The sequence below is a fragment of the Antechinus flavipes genome, chromosome 3, assembly GCF_016432865.1.
Source record: "Antechinus flavipes isolate AdamAnt ecotype Samford, QLD, Australia chromosome 3, AdamAnt_v2, whole genome shotgun sequence".
Taxonomy (NCBI): domain Eukaryota; kingdom Metazoa; phylum Chordata; class Mammalia; order Dasyuromorphia; family Dasyuridae; genus Antechinus; species Antechinus flavipes.
The window spans coordinates 598,521,631-598,544,976 of NC_067400.1; the positions used below are offsets into that span (position 1 = coordinate 598,521,631).

At 37.0% G+C, this 23,346-nt stretch overlaps 1 protein-coding gene across 1 annotated transcript; it reads left to right on the plus strand.

Moving 5' to 3' along the window:
* The first annotated feature begins 5,869 nt into the window (after nt 1–5,869).
* Nucleotides 5,870–21,406, plus strand: TNFRSF9 (TNF receptor superfamily member 9). Its single transcript, XM_051988649.1, has 7 exons — nt 5,870–6,654; nt 7,134–7,259; nt 8,371–8,508; nt 9,111–9,177; nt 12,564–12,694; nt 16,406–16,537; nt 18,424–21,406. The coding sequence occupies exons 1-7, from the start codon at nt 6,558–6,560 to the stop codon at nt 18,561–18,563; spliced, it is 831 nt and encodes a 276-aa protein (XP_051844609.1). The 5' UTR covers nt 5,870–6,557; the 3' UTR covers nt 18,564–21,406.
* The last annotated feature ends 1,940 nt before the right edge of the window (nt 21,407–23,346 follow it).

A 23,346-nucleotide genomic window follows, 5' to 3' on the forward strand; every position in this document is an offset into this window, starting at 1 on the left:
CCTTTACTTCCCTATGTAAATTGTTCTCTTGATTCTACTTTGCTGTGCATCAGTTCACACAAATTTTCCCAAGTTTCTCTGAACTCTTCCTTTTTGTTGTTTTTCTCAATAAAATAACATTTCCATATAAAACTTTTGGTTACTGTAGGCTACTATGGAACCTCCTTTTCCCCTAACAGATTAAAGACTCCCCTAACCAGCTATTACCAGCTTGTAATGACACTCAGTCTTAGAGAAGTTTCGACTTATCCAAGGTCTACTGATTAGTAAGTGATGAAACTGTGACAAATTTAATTCTGACTTTAAGTTTCTGTTTGAAGCCATTTTTCTGCAAAAATCTCAAGCTCTTTTTAGCCACACTCAATTGTATCATTGTGAATCATGGGACTCTTTTCAGCCTTTTTCTTCATGTTCTTTCTCTGTCCTTCCCTAGTCCTTAACTCCAGCATTAGTTTAAATGTCCTTTCACATCCACATTTAGGAATTCAACCCAGCAATCACCATTTTACTCCTTCTTTGCTCTTTCTCCTAGATTACACATTTGATGATCCTTTTAATTACAGTTCTGAACTTTTCACTCATGCCTTTAACCTTTTGTCTCCAGTGCCTTTTTGGTGAAGTTGACCTTTCTTTTTATTTTTAACCTCAGATTACTTTTTAGTAAGAATAGAAACAGAAAATAGAAGGAAGTATTTGGACTAGATTATGAGACTATCATTTGTTAGGACAGAAAATACAGATGTATTTTCAGCATGCCATCTGGTAAACAAATTTAGAGCTTGCTGTTGGACTTCCCATTCTTGGCTAAGGGTGAAAAAATGAAAAACTCCTAGAAGTCAGAAGACTTGGGTTCTCACTTCTACAATTCATTATGTCTGTGACTTTGAGCAAGGCACAAAATCTTGAGCCTTCATTCCTCCATTGGATAATAACATTTAGAGCTTTATAAATACTTCTTGATTTATTGATAATGAGAAAAGAGCCTTATAAAACGACAAGAGTTTGAGCTGTCATGACAATTTTATTTTTTCTCATGCTTTTCATTTAATCTCCTTAGTCAATTTATGTACCATCTCTATGTTATTGTCAATCATTTTTCTGGGTTTTCTTAGCAAAGATACTGGAGGAAATTGAGGCAAAAGGGGTAAAGTAACTTGCCCAGGGTCACAAAACTGGTAAGTATCTGAGTCTGCATTTGAACTCAGGTCCTCCTGACTCCAGGGTTAGTGTCTGCCTTGACTGTCTTATATAGCAGGGCTTACTCTGTTAAGTAAGCTTGTATCCCAGATATAAAGACAATGTAAAGAGATACAGCATCTTCAGATAAATGCTAAATGACCTATCAGAATAATTTCTAAAAGATTTTTTAGATACTTCCCTCCCCCGCCCCCTTGTCTTACATTTTAGTTATTTAAAAAAGACAATTTTTGAAGGAATAAATAAATGCGTGAGAGGATATTTATTAAATGCCTACTATGTGCTAAGTAACATTTAGGGTATAAATACAAAAATTATAATTTCTATCCTCAAGAAACTTAAATTATGATAGAGGGAAATAATGTGATATGATGTGATGTGTGTGTGTGTGTGTGTGTGTGTACATATAAATGTATATATGGGCAGCTAGGTGGCACAGGGATAGAGCACCAGCTCTGGAGTCAGGAAAACTTGAGTTCAAATTCAGCCTCAGACATTTACTAGCTGTGTGATCCTGCACAAGTCACTTAATCCCATTTGCCCCAGTTTCCTCTATAAAATGAGCTGAGAAGGCAATGGCAAACCCCTCCAATATCTTTGCTAAGAAAACTCCAAAACAGAAGCAGCTACACCCAAAGAACGAACACTGGGAAATGAATGTGAACTATTTGCATTTTTGTTTTTCTTCTAGGTTATTTATACCTTCTGAATCCAACTCTTCCTGTGCAACAAGAGAACTGTTTGGTTCTGCACACATATATTGTATCTAGGATATACTGCAACCTATTTAACATGTATGGGACTGCTTGCCATCTGGGGGAGGGGGTGGAGGGAGGGAGGGGAAAAATTGGAACAGAAGTGAGTGCAAGGGATAATGTTGTAAAAAATTACCCTGGCATGGATTCTGTCAATAAGAAGTTATTAAAAAAAAAAAGAAAGAAACCTCCAAATGGAGTCACAAAGAGTTGGACACCATTGAAAGGACTCAACAACAATGTATACACACATGTGTATATAAATAAATGAACAAACAAGTGAATGTATGAATAAAAAATGGTAGTGATCAAGCAAGGACATAGGAATGGAGAACTGATAGAAAAGACAACCCCTTGATGTGCCCTTTCCAGAGGCAATGGTCATATTCTTTCATTACTATTTCCAGACCACGAGTAGGAGGGTGAGAAGGGAAGGGGGAGAGGAGCAGAGTACATGTGAGGCAGCAGAACAGGCGGTAAGATGTCTAGGGTGGATGGATGAATGGATGGATGGGATTTGAAATAATCATAGGGCTTAGATGAACCTGTATCACTCACTCACCTCTTAGGGCAGGAGTTCCAAACCGATTGGGCTAACTCCCTTAGGGGAGGGAAGCAGGAAGTAGGGGAGGGTTAGTGTCTGGAGCAAGGTGAGCAAAGGTAGAGAACAGCATCTGGGGGATTGCCTGATACTTGATATGGAAGAATGGAGGCATTATTCTAGGGGATATTCAAGTCATTCAATGTATCCAATACACAGTGAGTCATTCTTGACTATTCATATCTGATCCATGTCCTCCTAGAAGCTAACTCATGATAGGGAGTCCACCCAACACAGGGAAAGGGAAGAAAGAAGTTCCCCCTTTTCTCTTAAGAGCAAAACAATCCATTCTAAGAAATAGAAAAATCTAAATCTTACTAGCTTTGTTATTATGGGTAAGAATTAGAATTGTAATTTTATTGAAGGAGATTCTATCAATACAGATTGGCGCCTTTTTTGTAACATAATTTTATAAATTGCTTATAAACTTTTTTTTGCAAATGCTTATATAAGTTATCTAAAGAGTTCTAAAGAATTCTCAATTCTGGCCAAAGACACTTACTACTTGTATAATCCTGGGCAAGTCACTTAAGCTGTTTACCTCAGTTTCCTCATGTGTTAAATTGTAATGTCGGAGAAACTGAGGCAAGATAGAGATTAGAGAGTTTTTAATATTTTATTAGTTGGAGAGTATGATTGATTGGACAGGACTCTCATCTCAAAGTATCCAGTGCTGAATGTGAGAACCCCAGGTTTTTTATAGGACTTTGAAACAAAGAAAGAAAAGAGTGGGAAGTTTCTGGGCCATAAATTTGGGAGCCAGAGTCAGAATATCTGAATAAAGAGAAGTAAAGCTATCAATGAGGTATCCAGGACAGTCTTATCTTTTGGAATATTTAGAGGGGGGAAGTACCATAAATTCTTGAGGACAGAAGGAGTTAGGAACCAGGAAGTCTGATCTCCCCCTTATCTTGAGTCTTACATTAACAATTTGTAACCTTAGAGCAGTGGCCTTCAGTCTTAATGGACTGGAGGGGGGTTTTACAACTAAGGGGATTGAGGCAGAACAGTTAAGGAAACTGAGGCAGAACAATTCAGGGAAACTCAGGACAATTAGGGAAACTAATGCAGGGAAACTGGGTAGAACAGTTCAAGGAGACTGTGGTATAACAAAATGAGCGGGAGAAGAAAATGGCTCTTTCTTTGTCCTTCCCCCCACACCCTCCTCTCTAACTCCAGCATTAGTTTAAATGTCCTTTCACATCCGCATTTAGGAATTCAACCCATCAATTACCATTTTACTCCTTCTTTTCTCTTTCTCCTAGATTACACATTTGACAATCCTTTTAATTACAGTTTTGCCCGTATCTTTGACAAACCCAAACTCAAATGGGGTCACAAAGAGTTGGACGTGACTGAACAACAACAATAATAAAAATAAGTGGAGTCACTCTCTAAAAAGGAAGAATTCTCAAGAAACTAATTTAATTAATAAATTCAGAAAATCCATAGAATAGAAAACAAATTTACATTAAATCATCAGCATTCCTATATATCACCAGCAATGTACAGCTGAAAGAGATAAAAGAAGAAATTCCATTCAAAATATCTTAAGAATTTATAAAATATTTGGGAATCTATCTTTCAAAGCACACTCAGCAATTTTATTGAAGTATTATATTACTAATATTGAATATTATGTAGGACAAATGAACCCCAGGACCTTATTATAACATCGCTTAGTAATGAATTGAAATTAGTGTATGCTTTTATGTTTTTGTCTTCTCCTGTTAGAATGTAAGCTCCTTGAGGGCAGGCACTATCCTGTCTTTTTGTATCCTTAGTGTTTAACATGATAAGTACTTAACATAGTCTCTCTGTATGTGTCTCTCTGTCTTTCTCTCTCTCTCTGTCTCTCTTTCTTTCCTAACTGTTCATCCATCTTTCTTCTATTAGGAGTTCTAGCTCCAAATCCCCATTTTTCATGATCCTTTGAGATATAGATGAAAAAATATGGAAAGAGTTTATTTTTCCACTTGTTCCTTGTAGGTTTCCCCTTAGCACATAGTAGGCACTTAATAAAAGCTTGTTACAAGGTATGGTTCTCTGAGTTGGGGAGGGGAGAGATACTGGGAAATGAAGTTGATATGAAAACAAAAGATAACAAAAATTTAAATAATAAAATGATCATTTCCTATAAATATTTTATAAGGATGAAATAATAGAAGCAGGGAGTCAGGAAAACTAGGATTCAGGGTCCACCTCTGATACATCCAGATTGTGTGATCTGGAGCCGTTTACTTAAACTCTCGGGGCTGTAGACAGCCCTCCAAGATACGAAGCTACAGATGGGTTGCCTTCTGCTTCATCAAAGGGAATTTTCACACTGGGAATTCCTATATTAATGAAATCATAGATCTGGGTTCCCTCTGAAAATTTACTGAGTAATATTAGTGCTCATTGGGCAATCCTATGTATATACCACACATTTGTGATCTCCATTTATAGGAAATTGCTTTAGCCTAATGCTGACTGTGAAAGCCATTCTTTTTCTTCTTACAAAATTCCCAAAGTTCCCTGGCATGTGACAGGACAGGGTTTAAGAGCATTGGGGTCAGGGTGATTGTTTTTATGTAGTCCCAGATATTCTGAGGGCAGGGTAAAAGGTGGTGTTAGAATCTCTTTTAAGTGACAAAATCCTTCGTTTTCTCAGAGAAACCTAAGAAAAATCCTTGGAGAGAGCTAAAGACTGCTTCCAAGAAATGATCTTGTTAACCAGGGTTATTAAGTGACCTAGGGGATTTTGAGAGCAGTGAGCTTCGTCTTGATAAAATTTAATTAAAATCATTGGGGGATTTCCCAAGAAGCTCCTCCCTCCACCCCCCCTGACTGAGTCACCCAAGCTGTGAGGGAGGTGTAGAAGGGACCAGCTATAAAAATGCTCACTGTTCTTGAAGAAAAGAGAAATTGAACTTTCTGAATGCAGCCCCCAAACTTCCAAAGGTTTGTTCTTGGTAAAACTTCCTCAATCTTTTATCATCTAGGGCTTCCTCTTTCCTTCTCACTTCATCATTTTTTAGGGATTCTTCTTTGGTCAGGTCCTGGGAGCCTGACATAAAATAGATGTTATAAAAGAGATTATCTATCTTGCTTAATATTTCCTTTGTTTTACTCTAGATGTCAGAACAAATCCACATGTGCAAAGAGCACAGGAAATAGTAGAACAGATTGAGCACAGACACTGCCTTATTCTCAAATGATCACTTTATTGATATTTAACCTTCTGGTTTATTTATTCTAGACTTTAATGATCAGCAGTATCGATGAAATAGATTTGAATTTCTTTTTTAAAAAGTCATTGATAAGTCTTATTCAGGAACTTCTGCTTGATAGAATGTAAGTCTCTTGAGAGCAGGGACTGTTTCACTTCAGTCTTTGAATCTCCAGAGCTTTGCACAGGACCTGGCACGTAGTAGGTCCTTAAAAAATACTGCTGATGACAAATATGAAAATATGTTTCAAAGAATTTCTCATATTTAATCTATATCACATGGCTTGCTGGGAAAGAAGAGGTAAGGGAGGGAAGGAGAAAAATCTGGAACACAGTCTTACAAAAATGAATGTTGAAAACTATCTTTACATTTATTTGGAAAAGAAAATACTGTTGAAAATTAAAAAGAAAGAAATATTGTTAATGGATGGATCAATTGACCAAATGTATCTTGTTCTAGGAATGCAGAAATCATTACTGACTTCTGGATGCTATTGCCAGGGAACTCCGAAACTGGACCTGTTTCAAGGAAAACCCAGGCAAGCTTAAAAGAGGCTCTTCTGAATCTGCCTGTGGGAGGACAGCTCCTTCTGTTGTTTTTCCAGAACAAGGTTGGGTTGACACCTGTGGATTTTTGTAGGTAATCAATGAATTTCCGGATGGATAATTAGTTCACAAGACATGATCTAGTTTTATCACCTGGAAGTTCCTCCTTGCGAGTGAAGATTGTGGTAATAAGTTAAAGTGCTGTGGGAACTGACCGTCTGAGTACCAGCTTTCTCCAGACCCCATCATGGTAAACAGCTACAATAAGCTGGAGGCAATATCAACTCTTGTCGTACTATTCTGGGTAACTCTGGCCCAGGGTTCCTGTGGCAGCTGTCCAGCTGGTAAGAATGAAAACCAAGGATACTTTCGTATCTATCACTCTCTGTTTCTTCATTTGAGGGCCACTCTACCTGATTTTAATGAACTTCTTGGATTTATCTTGAATATAATTTTATTGGAATAGTTATCCTTTTTAGTGAATTTAATCATCAGGATAAGTAGTGATTCTGTTCTAATGTAGCCATATATAGTCTATTTTAATTCTGCCTTATTTATATATTGTTTTTTCCCTGGTTCTATGTTTATTTCCAAAGCATGCTTATGGAAGGGGCTAGTTTTAAAAGCCAGTCAATTCCTAACCAAAATTATCACATTAAAATTTTTCAAAATTATCTTATCACAATAGCACCTGGGAAGCATTAAATTTTCTGCATTTTTATTTCCCCTGTGTCTTTAAATATTTTTTTGAATGGTGCAGTTCAGATTGTAAAATGTCAATGATTACTAGAATCTCTTGATTTCTTTCTTTTTTTCCCCTTAGGTACTTTCTGGAATGGTACAGAGTGTGGAAAAAACAAAAATCAAGCCTGCATCCCATGTCCCCCAAATAGTTTCTCTAGTACAGCTGGTGAACAGAGGACATGTAACATATGCAGGAGATGTGAAGGTAGGATTTATGCATTTATATGGATCTATAAATATGTATGGTCAATTTCAACTAAGTGATCCACTTTGATCCTGTACTGTAATCTCTTTCTATGTCCATGATTTTAAAAATTATTTAAAATAATCTTGTGTTTTTAGGTCATTTTCACTTACAAACATATATTTCCTTCTTATATTATCTATTGAACTATCCCTTATGATGATGAATTTTTAAAAATAAATTCAGTAAAATTGAGCAACACATCCACCAGGAATGACAGTATATACAATGCTCCACATCCAAAGTTCTCCACTTTGGTGTCCATTTTCTAGCCTCTTCTCCATTCCCACTATTCCCAAATGTCATGAGTGCTATTTACTATATGTACTGAGAAATTTTAAAAATTACTGTAATGGCAATTGCATGAAGATAATTTGTTGGGTTTTTTTTTTAATCGGAGAAGTAGCATTTTACTGAAAGTTTATTTCACACATCCAGAAAAAGAACTGATGGACTCTGACTGCAGATTGAATTATACTTTTTTACTTTATTCTTCTTCGTGGTTTTTATCTTCTTGATCTGTTTCTTCCTTGACAACAGTGACTAACATGGAAATATGTTGCACATGATAGCACATGTATAACCTGTATCAAATTGCCTACCCTGCTCAGAAGAAGGAAGTAAAGGGAGAAAAATTTGGAACTCAAAATCTTCTAAAATGAATGCTATAAATTGCCTTGACATGTATTTGGGGGAAAAAAATTAAATAAATATTGACTCAAAAAAAGACGACTATTCCAGATGAAAAGCTGTTTCACAGTTGATGGGAATATGTGTCTATTAACCAAAATGAAGGAATTATGGTCTTTGAGTTAATTTAGTACTAAAATCATGGGAAACTTTATTACTACAATCATATGAACAGTTTTCTTTCAATTCAACAAGCATTTATATGCTTGACATTGTGGTAGGTGCTAGAGCCACAGGAACAAAAATAGAACAATCTAGGACCCACAGACTTTACATTCTACTGATAGGGGTGGAGATGGGAGGCAGGATGAAAAAGTCTCATTATAGAACTTGTCAATAAGCATTTATGTCCTATTTTCAAATGAATTTGGATTTTTTGAAGGTATTTTTAGAACAAAGAGAGCATGTACTCCAACAAGTAATGCAGAGTGTGATTGTATGTCTGGGTATCATTGTTCCGGAGTAGGATGTCATAGGTGTCAACCAGATTGCAAGCAAGGTCAAGAACTTCTAGAAAAAGGTAGGTCTGCCTTTTTCCTCCCTAAAAGTCTATTAAAAATCCTAAACTTGTTAATTATTCCAAGACTAAATAGCAGCATAGTAGAATGAAAAGAATGCTAAGCTTGGACTCAGCGGGATCTGGATTCAAATGCTGACTGTATCATTTACTATTTTTATGAACTTGGGCTTGCTATTTAATCTCCTTTGGCCTCAATTTCCTCATCTGGAAAGTGAGGGGCCTGAACTCAGATGACCACTAAGATTTTTTTTCTAATTCTAAACCTATGATCCTATTATATGTAACATTTAATGACACATCAGTCAGAGTGACTGAGTCAAGCATACTAAAAAATAAGGATAAATCATAATTGGAATATTTATCGTTTATTCTATATCACAGTATTTTCAAAAATATTCATACCCATGAAACTTCCTTAAATGCTTCTCAGTAGAATGAAAACTTAAAGTCCTTTTCAAATAACAGGGCTTTGAGAACTGTTGAATAGATACATAGTATTTTATAACATTAAAAATCATTATGATGTTTATACATCAGGGAAAAAACTTAAAATGATGAAAATACTTATGTTTTTCCATCTCCGTTTTCACTTTTTTTGCAAGGTTGTAGAGACTGTAGCTTTGGTACCTTTAATGATCAGACACGGGGGAACTGCAAACGCTGGACAAAGTATGTATAACATTAATTTCCTTTTGATTTTAAATGATAGGTTTAGACTAAGTTTATATTTTAAGGTAAGAAATTTACATATTAATCAGGTATATCAGGTAGTTATATATTGAAAAAATATTATATTGATGGCACAAATAATAGGATCACTTCCACCCATTCACTCTTCACTTCTTTGAGTTTCATTGTTGATTTAACTTTCCTTCTCTCCCTCTCTCCTCTCCTTCTCCTCTCCTCTTTCTCCTTCCCTCTTCCTCTCTTTTTCTGTTCTTTTCCATCCCCTTCCATTCCTCTCTCTCCTTCCTTTCTTCCTCCTCTTCTCTCTCCTCTCTCTCTCTTTCTGTCTTTTGTGTCTCTGTCTTTTTTCTCTGTCTCTTTCTCTCTGTCTCTGCTCCCTCTCTCCCACTCCTCTCTCTGTCTTTCTCTGTCTCTCTGTGTGTCTGTCTCTAGGTGTATGTCTCTCTGTCTCCTCCTCCTCTAACTCTCTCCATCTTTTCCTATCACCTTTTCTTTCTGAAAGTTTCAGTGACCTTCTAGCTATCAAGTTGAATGGGTTTTTTTTCCAATCCTCCTCCTCACTGATCTTTTTGTTGTACTTGACACTACTGATAACCAACTCTTTAAACTCTTTCTTCCCTTGGCTTCTATGATAATCATCTACTTTTCCTCCCATATCTTTGCTTCATTTGTGACTTCTTCTGTGAAGTGTCCTCCTTCCATCCCTTAGCGTTGATGTTTCTTAGGTTCTGTCCATGGTTCTTGTCTCTACCGACATTTTCTCCTTGGCCATTTCAGCCATGGTGACAGCTTCAGTGACTGAGAGAATGGTAGTGCCTTAGTGGTTATAAGGAAGTTAGAGCAAAAGAAGGGCTTGGGAGGAAAGAATACAGATTTAGTTCTGGGCAGGTTGAGTATGAGCGTGAGTATGACCATTCAGTTCAAGAAGTCTGATAGGCAGTTGAAAATTTGATTCTAGAGGTCACTAAAAAGGTTGTATGTTGACCTACATGCCTAAGAGTCTCCTCTGATTTTTAATTCTGTATTTCCTGCTGCCTCCTGTAAGAGGACATTTATATAAATGTCTTCCTAACACTTCAATTTATCACCTCCACAACCCTGTCAAAAGAAGTCCTGTTCCTCCTTCAACTAAAGAATAAGGGGGTTAACTATACACCTCTCAGATTGGCTAAGATGACAGGAAAAGATAATGATGAATGTTGGAGGGGATGTGGGAAAACTGGGACACTGATACATTGTTGGTGGAATTGTGAAATGATCCAACCATTCTGGAGAGAGATTTGGAACTAGGCTCAAAAAGTTATCAAACTGTGCATACCCTCTGATCCAGCAATGTTATTACTGGGCTTATATCCCAAAGAGATCTTGAAGGAAAGAAAGGGACCCACATGTGCAAAAATGTTTGTGGCAGCCCTCTTTGTAGGGGCAACAAACTGGAAACAGTGGATGCCCATCAGTTGGAGAATGGCTGAATAAATTATGGTATATGAATGTTATGGAATATTATTGTTCTGTAAGAAATGGCCAGCAGGAGAATTTCAGAGAGGTCTAAAGAGACTTACATGAATTGATACTAAGTGAAATGAGCAGAACCAGGAGATTTTATACAGAGCAACAACAAGATTATACGATGATCAATTCTGATGGACGTGGCTCTCTTCAACAATGGGAGGATTCCAACCAGTTCCAGTTGTTCAGTAATGGAGAGAATCAGCTACACCCAGAGAGAGAACTATGGGAAGTGAATGTGGACCACAACATAGCATTTCCACTTTTTCTGTTTATTGTTTGCTTGCATTTTTGTTTTCCTTCTCAGGTTTTTTCTTTCTTTCTAGATCCTATTTTTCTTGTGCAGCAAGATAACTGTATAAATATGTATTCACATATTGGATTTAACATATACTTTAACATATTTAACATGTATGGGACTACCTCCCATCTAGGGGAAGGCATGGGGGAAAGGAGGGGAAAAGTTGGAACACAAGGTTTTACAAGAGTCAATATCAAAAAATTACTCATGCATTTGTTTTGTAAATAAAAAGTTATAATAAATAAAAAAAATAAAAGAATAAAGAGGTTAGACTAGATCACTTCAAAGGTCCTTTCCAGATTAATGATTCCAGCCATGCAGGATTTAAACCTTTAATCACCTTTTACTCCTCCCTTATATACCACATGTAATCTGTTACTAAATCCTACTGTTTTTACTTTTATGGGATATTTTCTTTATGCGCCTTTATTTCACCCAAACTGATCTATACACCTTGTATCTCACGCACATCCCCAGCACTGTTGTCCCCCTCTGCCTGCTCTGGTCTTTGCCCCTTACCTTCATCAGACCAGTTCCTATCTATTTTTCAAAGCCCGGGTCCACTGTCATTTCCTCTTGGAATTCTTCCCAATCTCTCCAGTCAGAAACAATCAGTCCTTTTTTCGACTTCTCATAAAACTCTATTATGGCCTAAGTTAATAGCTATGTGACCTTGAGCAAGTCACTTAATGCTATTTTCCGGTTTCCTCATCTTTTCAAATGAGCTGAAAGAGGAAATGACAACTTGCTCCCATATCTTTGCTAAGAAAATTCCAAATGGGCTCAGAAAATTCCAAGTTAGTCACATACAACTTAAATGACTGAACAACAACAACAACAAAAACATAGAATTCTTTCATTACATTTTCACATCTTATTTTGTATTGGCAAAACAGTGTAGAAAGCTCTCATCTTAGAGCTTGGATTAAAGCCCTGCCCCACCACCTTTGTCAGGTCACTTTTTAAGCCTCAGTTTTATAGATTGTAAAATGGAGATACAGACTTATAAGGAAAGGGCTTTTAAAAGGTAGAGAACTATGTAAGTGTGCTTGTCATTATTATTTTTATCATAGTAATTTGTGTCCTTGTTCTTCTCCCCCTTCCCAGATTCCTCCCTGAGGATCTTACATCCTCTGTCATCTTTGTATTTTTCATAGCATTTAATGCCATGATTTATTCATGGCCATTGTTATTTTTCAAAGGGATATTTCGAATGTATTCTCCCAGAATTTAAGAAATAAATACGAGGAAAAACCTGCCAACAGTTAGAATCCAAGAGTGGAATAGGAGTCTTAGGAGAGGATGAGTTTTTCCTTCCTAGAAATTTTCATCTAGAAACTGAATTCTCATACATGGGAGGATAGTTTAGAAAGGATTCCGAGTTGAATTAAAGGATCTTTAATATTCATCTCTAAGGTTATATGAGAGTTTTGAGGGTTAACTTCAAATTCATTTTATTATTAGCTTTTTGTGAACTCGAATAAAATAGATTGTTTTGCTTTCTGAAATTAAGCCCCTGCAAATTTTAATTACTCGATTGTTTCTCATTTAACTTTAGCTGCTCTTTGAATGGGCTAGTTGTGCTTGTAAATGGAACCAATAAAAGAGATGTGGTATGTGGATCCACCCAAACAGTTGCCACTCTGGACACAATCTCCGTGACAGTTCCAGCTTCTCTCGTGCACACTGGTGAGCTGTTGATTAGTATCGAATTAATATGAATCTGTCTTAGCTTTTCTGGACTAGCTGTAGCTTAGTCCATCTGGTACACATCTTCTCAGCAACGAGTGACTCAGTTCTGGAGCTAAGCTGAGAGTAATTCGGGTGGCATAAATGCAAATATACCCAGGGGAATCTCCAAGGTTCACAACTTAATAAGAATTCTGATTTGTACATTTTATATCTTAGAGAGCCTTGGTGGATAGAGAAGTGCTATCAGGGTTTAATTTCTGGACAAGTCTTAGGCCGTTCTTGAAGAGATGTTGCAGAAAAGGGGCTCCTCGAGAAGACCCTCTACAATCAGTGCTTCTGCTTCTCTTTTCCTCATTTTTGGCAGGCTGCCTTCCAGCAGCATCATTCAACTGAAATCGGTCTCTCCAAATTCCCAGTCTTTTGTTTTCTCAATCCTCATCCTTCCTGACCTCCATGCAGCCTCCATATTCTATTCTCTCTAGGCTTCCACGGCATTTCCCTATTCTGATTGTTCTTCTCCTTCTCTGACTGCTTCTTCTTGCTCTCCTTTTCTTGATCTTCATCCGAGTTGTACCTGCAAACTGTGGGTGTCCCTAATGCTCTGTCCTGGGCCCCTTTTTCTCTACCCTTGAGACCAAAGTTTCTTAAACTGTGGGTCATGACCCTATTTTGGGTCACATACCTGACTGTGGAGGTCACAAAATGATAATTAATTATCAGTAAATAGTTTATTTATATACCTATTGTATACATCTATATACCCAAGATTAGGGAAAAATTTCTCAGGCAAGAAGGGGTCACCTGTGGAAAAAGTTTAAGACGCTTTGCTCTGTACTACTTGGAAGATATGTCAATCTGATTAGCTCCCATGGATTTAATTATCATCTATATTCAGATGATTTTAAAGTTATTTATCTTTTTTTGTGTGACTTCCAGACTTGAATCTTCAATTGACTATTGGACATCTTGAACTGAATGTCCTATAGCAACCTCAAACTTCAACCTGTCCAAAACAAAATTTATTCTCTTTCCTCCCAAATGCTCTTTTCTTTCTATGTTCCTTATTACTACTGATGGCAGCATCATCTCCCTAGACACGCTCAACTGCTCATTCCATCCTCACCCTCGCCCCCAGCCCCATATCCAATCAGTCATCAAGATCTGTCCCTTTTACCCTTGTAGCGTCTTTTGTGTGCTTCCTCCTTTCTCCCCTCTGACACTGCAGGACCCAGCTCCAAGACATCATCACCTCCTGCCTGGACTATTTTAATAATCTTCTTGCTCTCCTTGCCTCATGTCTTTCCCTCACTTCAGTTTGTCCTCGGTGAAAGTAGATCTGATCATGTGTCCTCCCCCCTATTTAATAAATCTCAGAGTCAAATATATAAAATTTTCTGGCTCTTTACCCCTAATCCTTTATAACCTGACTGCCCCTACCTTTCCAGTCTTCTTATTCACCCCTAAGGTATTCTTTTTTTTTTTTTTATTATAGCTTTTTATTTACAAGTTATATGCATGGGTAATTTTACAGCATTGACAATGGCCAAACCTTTTGTTCCAACTTTTTCCCTCCTTCCCCCCACCCCCTCCCCTAGATGGCAGGTTGACCAATACATGTTAAATATGTTAAAGTATAAGTTAAATACAACATAGTATACATGTCTGTACAGTTATTTTGCTGCACAAAAAGAATCAGATTTTGAAATAGTGTACAATGAGCCTGTGAAGGAAATAAAAAATGCAGGCGGACAAAAATAGAGGGATTGGGAATTCTATGGAGTGGTTCATAGTCATTTCCCAGAGTTCCTTTGCTGGATGTAGCTGGTTCAGTTTATTATTGTTCTATTGGAACTGATTTGGTTCATCTCATTGTTGAAGACCCCTTTATATTCTTTGATCCAGAGATAATGCCTTCCTCACTATTGCTCCCACAAGACATCATGTCTCCCAATTCTAGGCATTTTCACAGGCTGCCCTATGTCCTTGGAATTCTCTCTCTCAGAATGCTTCTCTGCCTCCTGGCTTCCTTGGATTCCTTCAAGGCTCAGCTAAAATTCCACTTTTTCTTCCATCTTTTCTTAATCCTCCTTATTGCTAGTGCCTTCCTTTGGCTATTACCTCCAATTTATCATGTATACATAGATATACACATATTATATATGTATATGTATTCATGAGTGTGTATCTATATCTATCTATATTTGTATATATAAATATAGATACACACATCCATCCATCTCTCTAGTCTAATTTATCTCTTCTTTCTCTCGCTTTCTCTCTCTCTCTCTCTCATTATCCTTCATCAATCATCTATCTTTATACTCATCTTTATACTTTATAATCATCTATTACTATCTAGCCAACTATCTCTCTAGCTTTCATCTATCTATATCTCTCTAGCCTCTATCTCTCTCTATCTCTCTATCATCTCTCTAGCCTTTAGCTATCATCTATCTTTAATCCATCTATCTATATCTCTCTAGCCTCTATCTCTCTCTATCTCTCTATCATCTCTCTATCCTTTAGCTATCATCTATCTTTAATCCATCTATCTATATCTCTCTAGCCTCTATCTATCTATCTATCATCTCTCTAGCCTTCATCTATCTATCTTGTTCATAGTAGTTTATGTGCTCTTTCCCCATTAAGCTGCTTGAGAGCAGGAACTGTTTCTGCTTTTCTTTGTATCCCCAGTGCTTACTTAGCTCAGGGCCTGTTACATAGCAGATATATAATAAATGCTTGTTAGCTTGACTTGACTGAAGGCTAACTAGACTTGTTTAGAGCTCCCTTCATTGATAAAATCATAGTTTCAACAAAAAAATACAAAATACAAAACAATAAAAATTCATTAATTAGAATATTGAATGCCACATAATATTTTTAAAAAGCAATGCATTTTAATTTGTCTTTTTAAAGTAATATCCTACCTTAAACTTTGAATTTTTTCTCCAGCTTTAAAGGGTTTATTCAATATGTCCTATAGAATGTAAGTTCTTTGAGGGTAAAGACTGTTTTACTTTCATTCATAATACCTGATGGATATACAGTAGGTGCTTAATAAATACTTATTGCTTGATAACTAAACTTAGAGTATCTTAGTAGGTCAAAGATCACAAATATTGTTAATACCAGCTTAAGAATGTCAGAATTCTAGGGAGAAGCCTAATTTAGCATTTGGCGCCCCTATAGCCGCCACCTCCACATCTCCCAGAAAATGATCACTTATCCTATTCTTCAACATTATTCTAGACATATGGGCAGGTATTGATTTTTCAATATTATGTAAAAAGAACCCCGATCTATTTTGATAAAAATCAATAAGCATTTTTTTATTAGTCACTAGGAATTTTTTTATTAAGTATTTATTAAGGGTCAGCCTTAATAAAGACAAAAGACAGTTTCTGTCCTCTAAAGCTCACAGTTTAATGTATATGATATAATCATGTAACATATGATAGATAGCCCATTAAATTTCTGAAAATTTAGAAATTTTAGAAAATTCAGAATTTAAAATTCTGAAAAAATGACTCATTTATCACAACATTTTTCTCAGGGTCCTGTGTAGTCCCCAGTGTGTAAAAGTCTACCACCCTCCATCAGACTTAGGAATAAATTTGTAACTAGGCTCCCCGCTCACTGATTTGCTCTTCATTCATTCTCTGTTCTCTCACCTCTGATGTTTTTCTTTCTTTTCTTTTTCTTAAGATAAGAACCATCAGCTCGCTGCCTTTACTCTGGCAGTGATTATGGCTTCTGGGCTCTTTGCGGTCCTCATCCTGTCATGGTTCTATTGCTCCATGGGAAACAAAAAGAAGCTGCCCTACTTCCTCAAGCAAGGTAAGAACCCTCCCAGCTTTCCCTTCTGGAAGTGAGTGTCTTTGGAGTGGAGGATAGGATGAGGGAGTGTGAGCTCAGAAGCAGGGAGGAGGAATAGAGAGAGCACTGAGCAGGTGGTCCTCTGGGAGGGATAGAGTGCAGATCCTCCAGGAACTTGGAAACTATCGCTGTCCCTACTCCACATATTGTCCAGGGTCTGGAATCAGGGAGCCCTGAGTTCAAATCCAGCTGCAGATGCTTACAAACCATGTGATTCTGGGCAAGTCACATAACCTGCCGTAGTTAAATGGGGATAATAACAGCAGCAGCTACTTACTTCTACAGAAGTTGTGAGGATTAAATAAGATAATTTTTGTAAAGTGCTTAACACAGTGCCCAGCGCATGCTATATCAATACATGAATGTCATTATTATTACTACTTATTTATATATTATATATATTTAATATATTAAATATATATTTATATATAGTATTATTACACTATCTACCTCCCAGGAATGTTAGGAAGACTAAATGAAGTAATTGTAAATGTGCCTGGAAGTGTTATATCAATCTATAAATGCTTTTATTATTATTATTACTAATAGTAATAATAATGTCACCTACCTTCCAAGAAAGTTGTGAAGACTGAACAAGACAATATTTATTTAATTTTTGTTTGTTTTTTTCTGAAGCAATTGGGGTTAATTGACTTGCTCAGGAAGTGTTAAGTGTCTGAGGCTGCATTTGAACTCAGGTCCTCCTGCCTACAGGGCCGGGGCGCTCTACCCACTGCTTCATCTCGCTGCCCCAAAATGAGAGATATTTGTAAAATGTCTAGCACAGTGGCTGGCACTTAAGAGGTGCTTAATAACTGCTTGTTTTCTTCCTTCCTCAAGGTAAATTGATACATGATTTGAGAGGATAATGAAAACAGCCAGGGAAATCTCAAGAATTCAGGAGTAAGCTATAAAGGGTCTTGAGCCTTAGCCTAGAGAAATGACTTGACATAAGAGGCAGTTTGTCCCACTGGTTAGAGGTGCTGGCTTGGAGTCATGATGATATAAGTTCACATTTCACCTCCGATGCTTCCTGAGTGATTATAGGCAAGATACTTAGTCTATGATTTAGAATAAAAGCTGATACAGAGTCAGTTTATGTCAATTTGTAACAAAAACATCAATCAGCCTGAGAGATAAAAAACAAAAAGGAAAAAGAGTGAAGGGGGTGCCTTTAACACAATGAAGAATTCTCCCAATAGTGTAAAGCTCAGCTAGACTCTTTTAAAGTAGTTTTTCTGTGGTGAATGGGCTAGTGTTGTGAAGAAATCATTTTCATTTTTGCTTTTGCTTTTAATTTCTGGTACTTTCATCATTTAACCAAGATAAGTGGGTCTGAGGTCCAGGATATCCTGAAAAGTAAATAGATGTCTCTTTGAAATATAGCAGAAGCAGCTGCATTTGGGACATGAGGAGCTTCCAATTTAACCGGCTGGATTCTCTTCTGGCCACTTATACAAAGGGTCAAGGGTAGCTAGGGTAGTGGATAGAGCATTGGGCCTCAGTCAGTATCACTCATCTTCCTGAGTTCAAATCCATCCTCAGACACTTCCTAGCCAGAGACAGAGACAGAGACAGAGACACACAAGAGAGACAAAGACAGAGATACATACAGACAGAGACACACAGAGAGAAACAAAGAGAGACAGAGAGAGACAAAGACAGAGATAGACAGAGACACACCCACACAGAAAAGCATACACAGAGACAGAGACAAACAGACAGCCAGACAGAGGAGAAGGGAATAAGAAAGTCAGCCTGTTTTAAGATCCCATTTTAGGAGAACGAAGGGAGAATCACTCAGACCAAAACCCAAAGCTACAACCACCTACCTCATTCTGTTTTAGCTTTTATAAAGCCAATCCAAACTGCCCAAGAAGAGGATGCCTGCAGCTGTGGGTTTCCAGAGGAAGAACAAGGAGAGCGTGAAATCATTAAATTCCAGTCCGAGCTGCATCTGGAGCTGTTTTTAAAGGACTCCAAATAGTGAAGCTTCGGACCCACCGTCAGAGAGTCCCAGAAACCGTGTCTGCCGATGCTCCCTGGAATGAAGCCTTAGAAAGGTTCTGGGCTGGTTAAAAAGAGACTCAACTGCCTTTATCAGATGGCGCTTCCCAGAGCAGGCTCTGAGGAAGAAATGGCCGAAGGGACAGCCCCTCAACAGTGTGGATGAGAATCCATCCCCAGCTGCCCCTTCTGCTTGACCATGGGCAACTCTACTCCATGGGCCAGAAGGCTTCTCCACTTTCCCCTGACATTCAAGGCTCCTTCTTTCAGGCTCCCCCCTAATTATAGAGAGCATCCCCAGAGCTCCAAAACTCCACTAAGACTTTGAAGACTGCCTGCTCTGATTGAAGCCGTACATCCAGACGGAGTTTCTGGGCTGCACTATGTACGCAATTTTGTTCCAATGTGGCACAGCTCAAAGTAAGTCTGTATCGTTCCTGTCGGTTAGCGCAGGACATGTCTCTAGCCTATGTCATGACATGACCAAATCTTTTGAAATAAGGGAACAGAGTCTCATCAATGTTGTTCAGGAAACAACAAAGGGACCCAGGGATCATCTGCAAAGTTGTCACTCTCTATCCAGCCTGGGGTCCTTTTCTCTCCCATTCCTTCCCAACTAGAGCAATTTTCTCATATTCCATCTTACTTCCTCTTTTTTGTCTTGAACCAGATTTCTTCGCATTTACTCCATCTCTTCCCTACTTCTCACTTCTCTATAAAACACTCTTCTCTTGAACCTTACATATTATTGCTTATTTTTAATCTTCTCTTCATCAGGAAGTCTTTAAACACTTCACTTTCTAGCCTATTTCTTCCCCATCCCTTTCTTAATAGCTGCTTGTTGAGTCCCTCATGGTTCAGTAATATGATTTTATTAGTATAGGAAATTTCCTCCTACTTTTCCCATTATTAGGATACACTGCCATTTGGTGGGCAATGGAACTATGGTTATAGACTAAATACGACACCAAAGAGCTATGTTTTTCTTAAGTGTGGCTAGCCCAGAAGATTCTATTCAGCTGTTTTTCTTTATAAAATCATGACCCTCCTGAAAATAGTCAAGTATAAACATCAAAGAGTGAAGTAGTAGTTCTCAAGAGTAAATTATTAGTGAGGAAAAAATCTTGATATGACTTGATGCTTTGCTCATCAATCCCAATGACTCATTGCTTAATCAGACTCTGAATATCAAACACTTCGCAATCAGCCTCCAGCTCACCTTTCAGTACTGATCCCAGTTTACTTTCCATCACATAATCTAGCCATATTGCCTTACTCATTGTTTCCTGAACTAAGCATCCTACCTGTAGGCCTTTGTATCTTCCATATCTGCAATACACTCCCTTCTTATTTCCAATTTTTAGAATCCTTATCTTCATTCAAGACTTAGCTCATGGGACATTCATCACCCTTAAATTATCTTTTAAATGTCATATCCTCTCCCATTCGCAACCCATGTGGAATATAAGCTCTCTTTGTATCTTCATTCATGCAAACTGAGCTTGTAGTCAGTTTTTGTCCCAGTTTCCTGTCTGGATAGTTCTAGGATTTTATATTAGTTTTGTATCAAAATTCCTACACATCCACTCCCACTCTTCCTCCAGACATCGTGTCTTCAGTTTTCTGATTATTTGGAACTTCCCTTCCATTGAGTAGGAAATAAACTTACAAAGAATGTAAATTCTTTGAGAACAAGGACTAGGGTTTTTGTCTTTGAATCATAGACCAAGTAGCTTAATAAGAAGACAGAGTCATAGACCCCAGTCTGGGAGGAATCTTAGAGGATATTTCCTCTCCCTCATTCCACAGAGGAAGAAACAAAGAGCTAGAGAGGTCATGGGATTTTTCCAAGATGATCCATCTTCTGACTTCAAATACAGCACATTTGTCTAGTTACCAAGCTGCATCTGTGATTCATAACAAGTAAATTATAAATATTTATTGAACTGAATCACTAGTAGATTGACATTTATGTAGCAATTTACAGCTAGCAATCCAATTTCCTCACATAACTCTGTGAAGTTGGTAAGACTATGATTTACAGTTTACAAATGAGGAAATCTGAGCTTTGAGAGGTTGTCACACAATTAAGTGGAAATACTGGAACCCAAGATCAATATTCTTTTTTTTAATCAACATCATCATTTCCACAGGTTTACCAAATACTTTACATGTGTTAACTTATTTAATCCTTAGTTCAAACCTGGAAGAGAAGTGCTATTATTACTTCCATTTAATAGATGAGAAAACCAAAAGCCAGAGACCTAGTGAATTGCCCAGGTTCACATTGATTTGAACTCAGGTTTTGTGGACTCCAAATTCAGGACTGTATCAATTATTCTATCTATACTGTTTCTCTCCCAGGTAAAAGGAAAATCTTTTCATCCACTCTGTTCCCTGTTCTCCAAGTTTCTTATCCTTCCTCCCAAGGACAGGAGAAAGAGAGAGAAAAAGATCATCTGACTTCTTTTTCCCCAACAAAAAGGTTCTCTACCCTAGACACCTGACTTCTGTTTCTAACCTCCTTTTCTGGTAAGGCTGAGGAATGGGGGAACCAAAAAAAAGAAACTAATTTCTCCTTGCTATAGATATCCCATCTACTTAAAGCTTCAACTCATAAACTCAATTCCGATACAAATTGTTTTCTATCAGAGGGACCAGGTTCCTTTCTACATAGCATGAGGCTTAAAAAATTTGAAGATCACAAAGACTTTAAAGAGATATAAAATAATTTCATCATAGCAATAATAGAAATCCTTGCTACTGATTTCCAGAACTAAGGCATCTTATGGGAGAGTGTGTGTATGTGTGTGTGTGTGTGTGTGTGTGTGTGTGTTTATGTGTGTGTGTAAAGAGACAACATTTCTCTCTCTTTTTTAAAGTACATTTTTATTAATATATTTTGTTTTTGCATTGCTTAAATTTCCCCCATATCATTCCTCTACCCCTTCTCAGAGAGCAATAGAAGAAAAATATTCTTAACCAAAAAACAAAAACAAAAATAAAAAAAAGGGATACAGATAATCATAACAGTTGTGTAAAATAGAAAATTTCAGTTACAGAAATGTAAAAATCTTTCACACAGAATGCAGCTAGAAGAGAAATTGTTATGAAAAAATTCCTTGCAACAAATATGACTGATAAAAGGCTGATAACAGATAATTGTTCGGAGAAGATAAATAGGTTTTTTTTTTTTAAAAGGAATGAAATCTATCAATAACATGTGAAAGAATGTTCCAAACCAGAAGTGTTAAACTCCCAGATACAAGTTGTTGCCAAGAGACAGCATTTCTCTCCTAGGCGGAGGTATCCAAAAAATCAGAACTGATTTAGTTGCAAGGAAGATCTCATGAATGGAAGAATGTGACCCAGGTCCTACATCAGTTGAATGGTAGTTACAAGAAATTTTCTAACCTTAAGTCAAATGATTGTCTGGGACTATGTTCTCTGAACATCAACCAAAGTATTAAAAAAAAAATAGACCATCTTAGCCCAAAGACATTCTGTTGCCATTTGTTTAACTGCTTGGCTAGGTTCTGGGACATATATAGAGGGAAGCTAAAAACCCAGCAAATGTCTTTAAAGAGATAAAACCCAGAAGAGCCCAACAATCACATGCCCAGCAGAGAAAAAACATTCTGCCAAATGCGGATTTTATGTACAGTAGCAGCATAATGTCTTTACCAGAGAATTCAGATCAAGTACCACTTTCTACATGACGACTTTTATCTTCTCCATCTACATGTCCTCCTTCCCCAAATTACCTTGTATTTATTTTGGTTATTTTTTTAAAAATTATCTTTTATTGTGAACTTAATCAACAAATATAAAAATTTCAATATACTAAGAGAAAAGATGATTGCTTAAGAAACTATAAACTTAGTTTTAAAGATATATTTTAAATTTAAAATTGTTATTTGTGTCTTCGTCTGTTCCTCTTTTTTTTTCTTTTTTTACATTTAAAAATGTTTTATTTGTGTCCCATTTTTGTCAGGATTAATAGACTTTCCAAAGTGTGATATTTAGATTTGGTATTGGGAAAATAATTCCTTTTATAAATTAATAACTTTTTAATTTTTATTAACAGAACCACCAGTTCCAAAAGAACTAACAATAGATATTACTCAAAAGTTGGAATGGGCTTCATCTCCATGGAGGGAGAAGCTGTCATTGGAAGATAGGTTTAGAGGTAGGGAAGTCTTTGGAAAAAATTTAGTCCAAAGGTATCAAACTTAAGTAGAGATGGGGAGCTCTAAAACAGGCATATAGGTCCCTGTGGCTTCAATTAAATGGTTTAGAAAACAATTATAATTTATATATTATATATATATGCATATATATATAGAAAACAAGAGAACCACTTATAATAGAAAGTGTTATTATAATCTTTGTTTTGTTATATTTTTATTTATTTTGATCAATATTTCCCAATTACACTTTAATCTGATTTGGGCAATACTTGAGATGTTATGGGCTATATGTGGCCTCTAGATTGCATGTTTGACCTCTTTGATATAATCCAATCCCTTAATTTTCCAGAGAAGGAAATCAAAGTATAAAGAAGGAATAGACATTGTGTGTGTATGTGTACATACATATATGTATGTATATATGTTGACATCTCAAATATTGGCTTTGGGGGGTGAGAGGGAGGGAGACTAATCAGAACCCAAACTATAACAATAACAGCAAAAACGAATGGATTTTGCCCAAGGTCATACTGGCAGTAAATGGCAAAACAAGGACTCTCTGACCCCAAATCC

What these genes read in the sequence shown, in the direction of transcription:
- TNFRSF9 (XM_051988649.1), top strand. Translation starts at nt 6,558, where the DNA reads ATGGTAAACAGCTACAATAAGCTGGAGGCAATATCAACTCTTGTCGTA. An exon ending in CATATGCAGGAGATGTGAAG is followed by an intron (nt 7,260 to 8,370) that starts GTAGGATTTATG and finishes GATTTTTTGAAG; the next exon opens with GTATTTTTAGAACAAAGAGA. An exon ending in AACTGCAAACGCTGGACAAA is followed by an intron (nt 9,178 to 12,563) that starts GTATGTATAACA and finishes ATTTAACTTTAG; the next exon opens with CTGCTCTTTGAATGGGCTAG.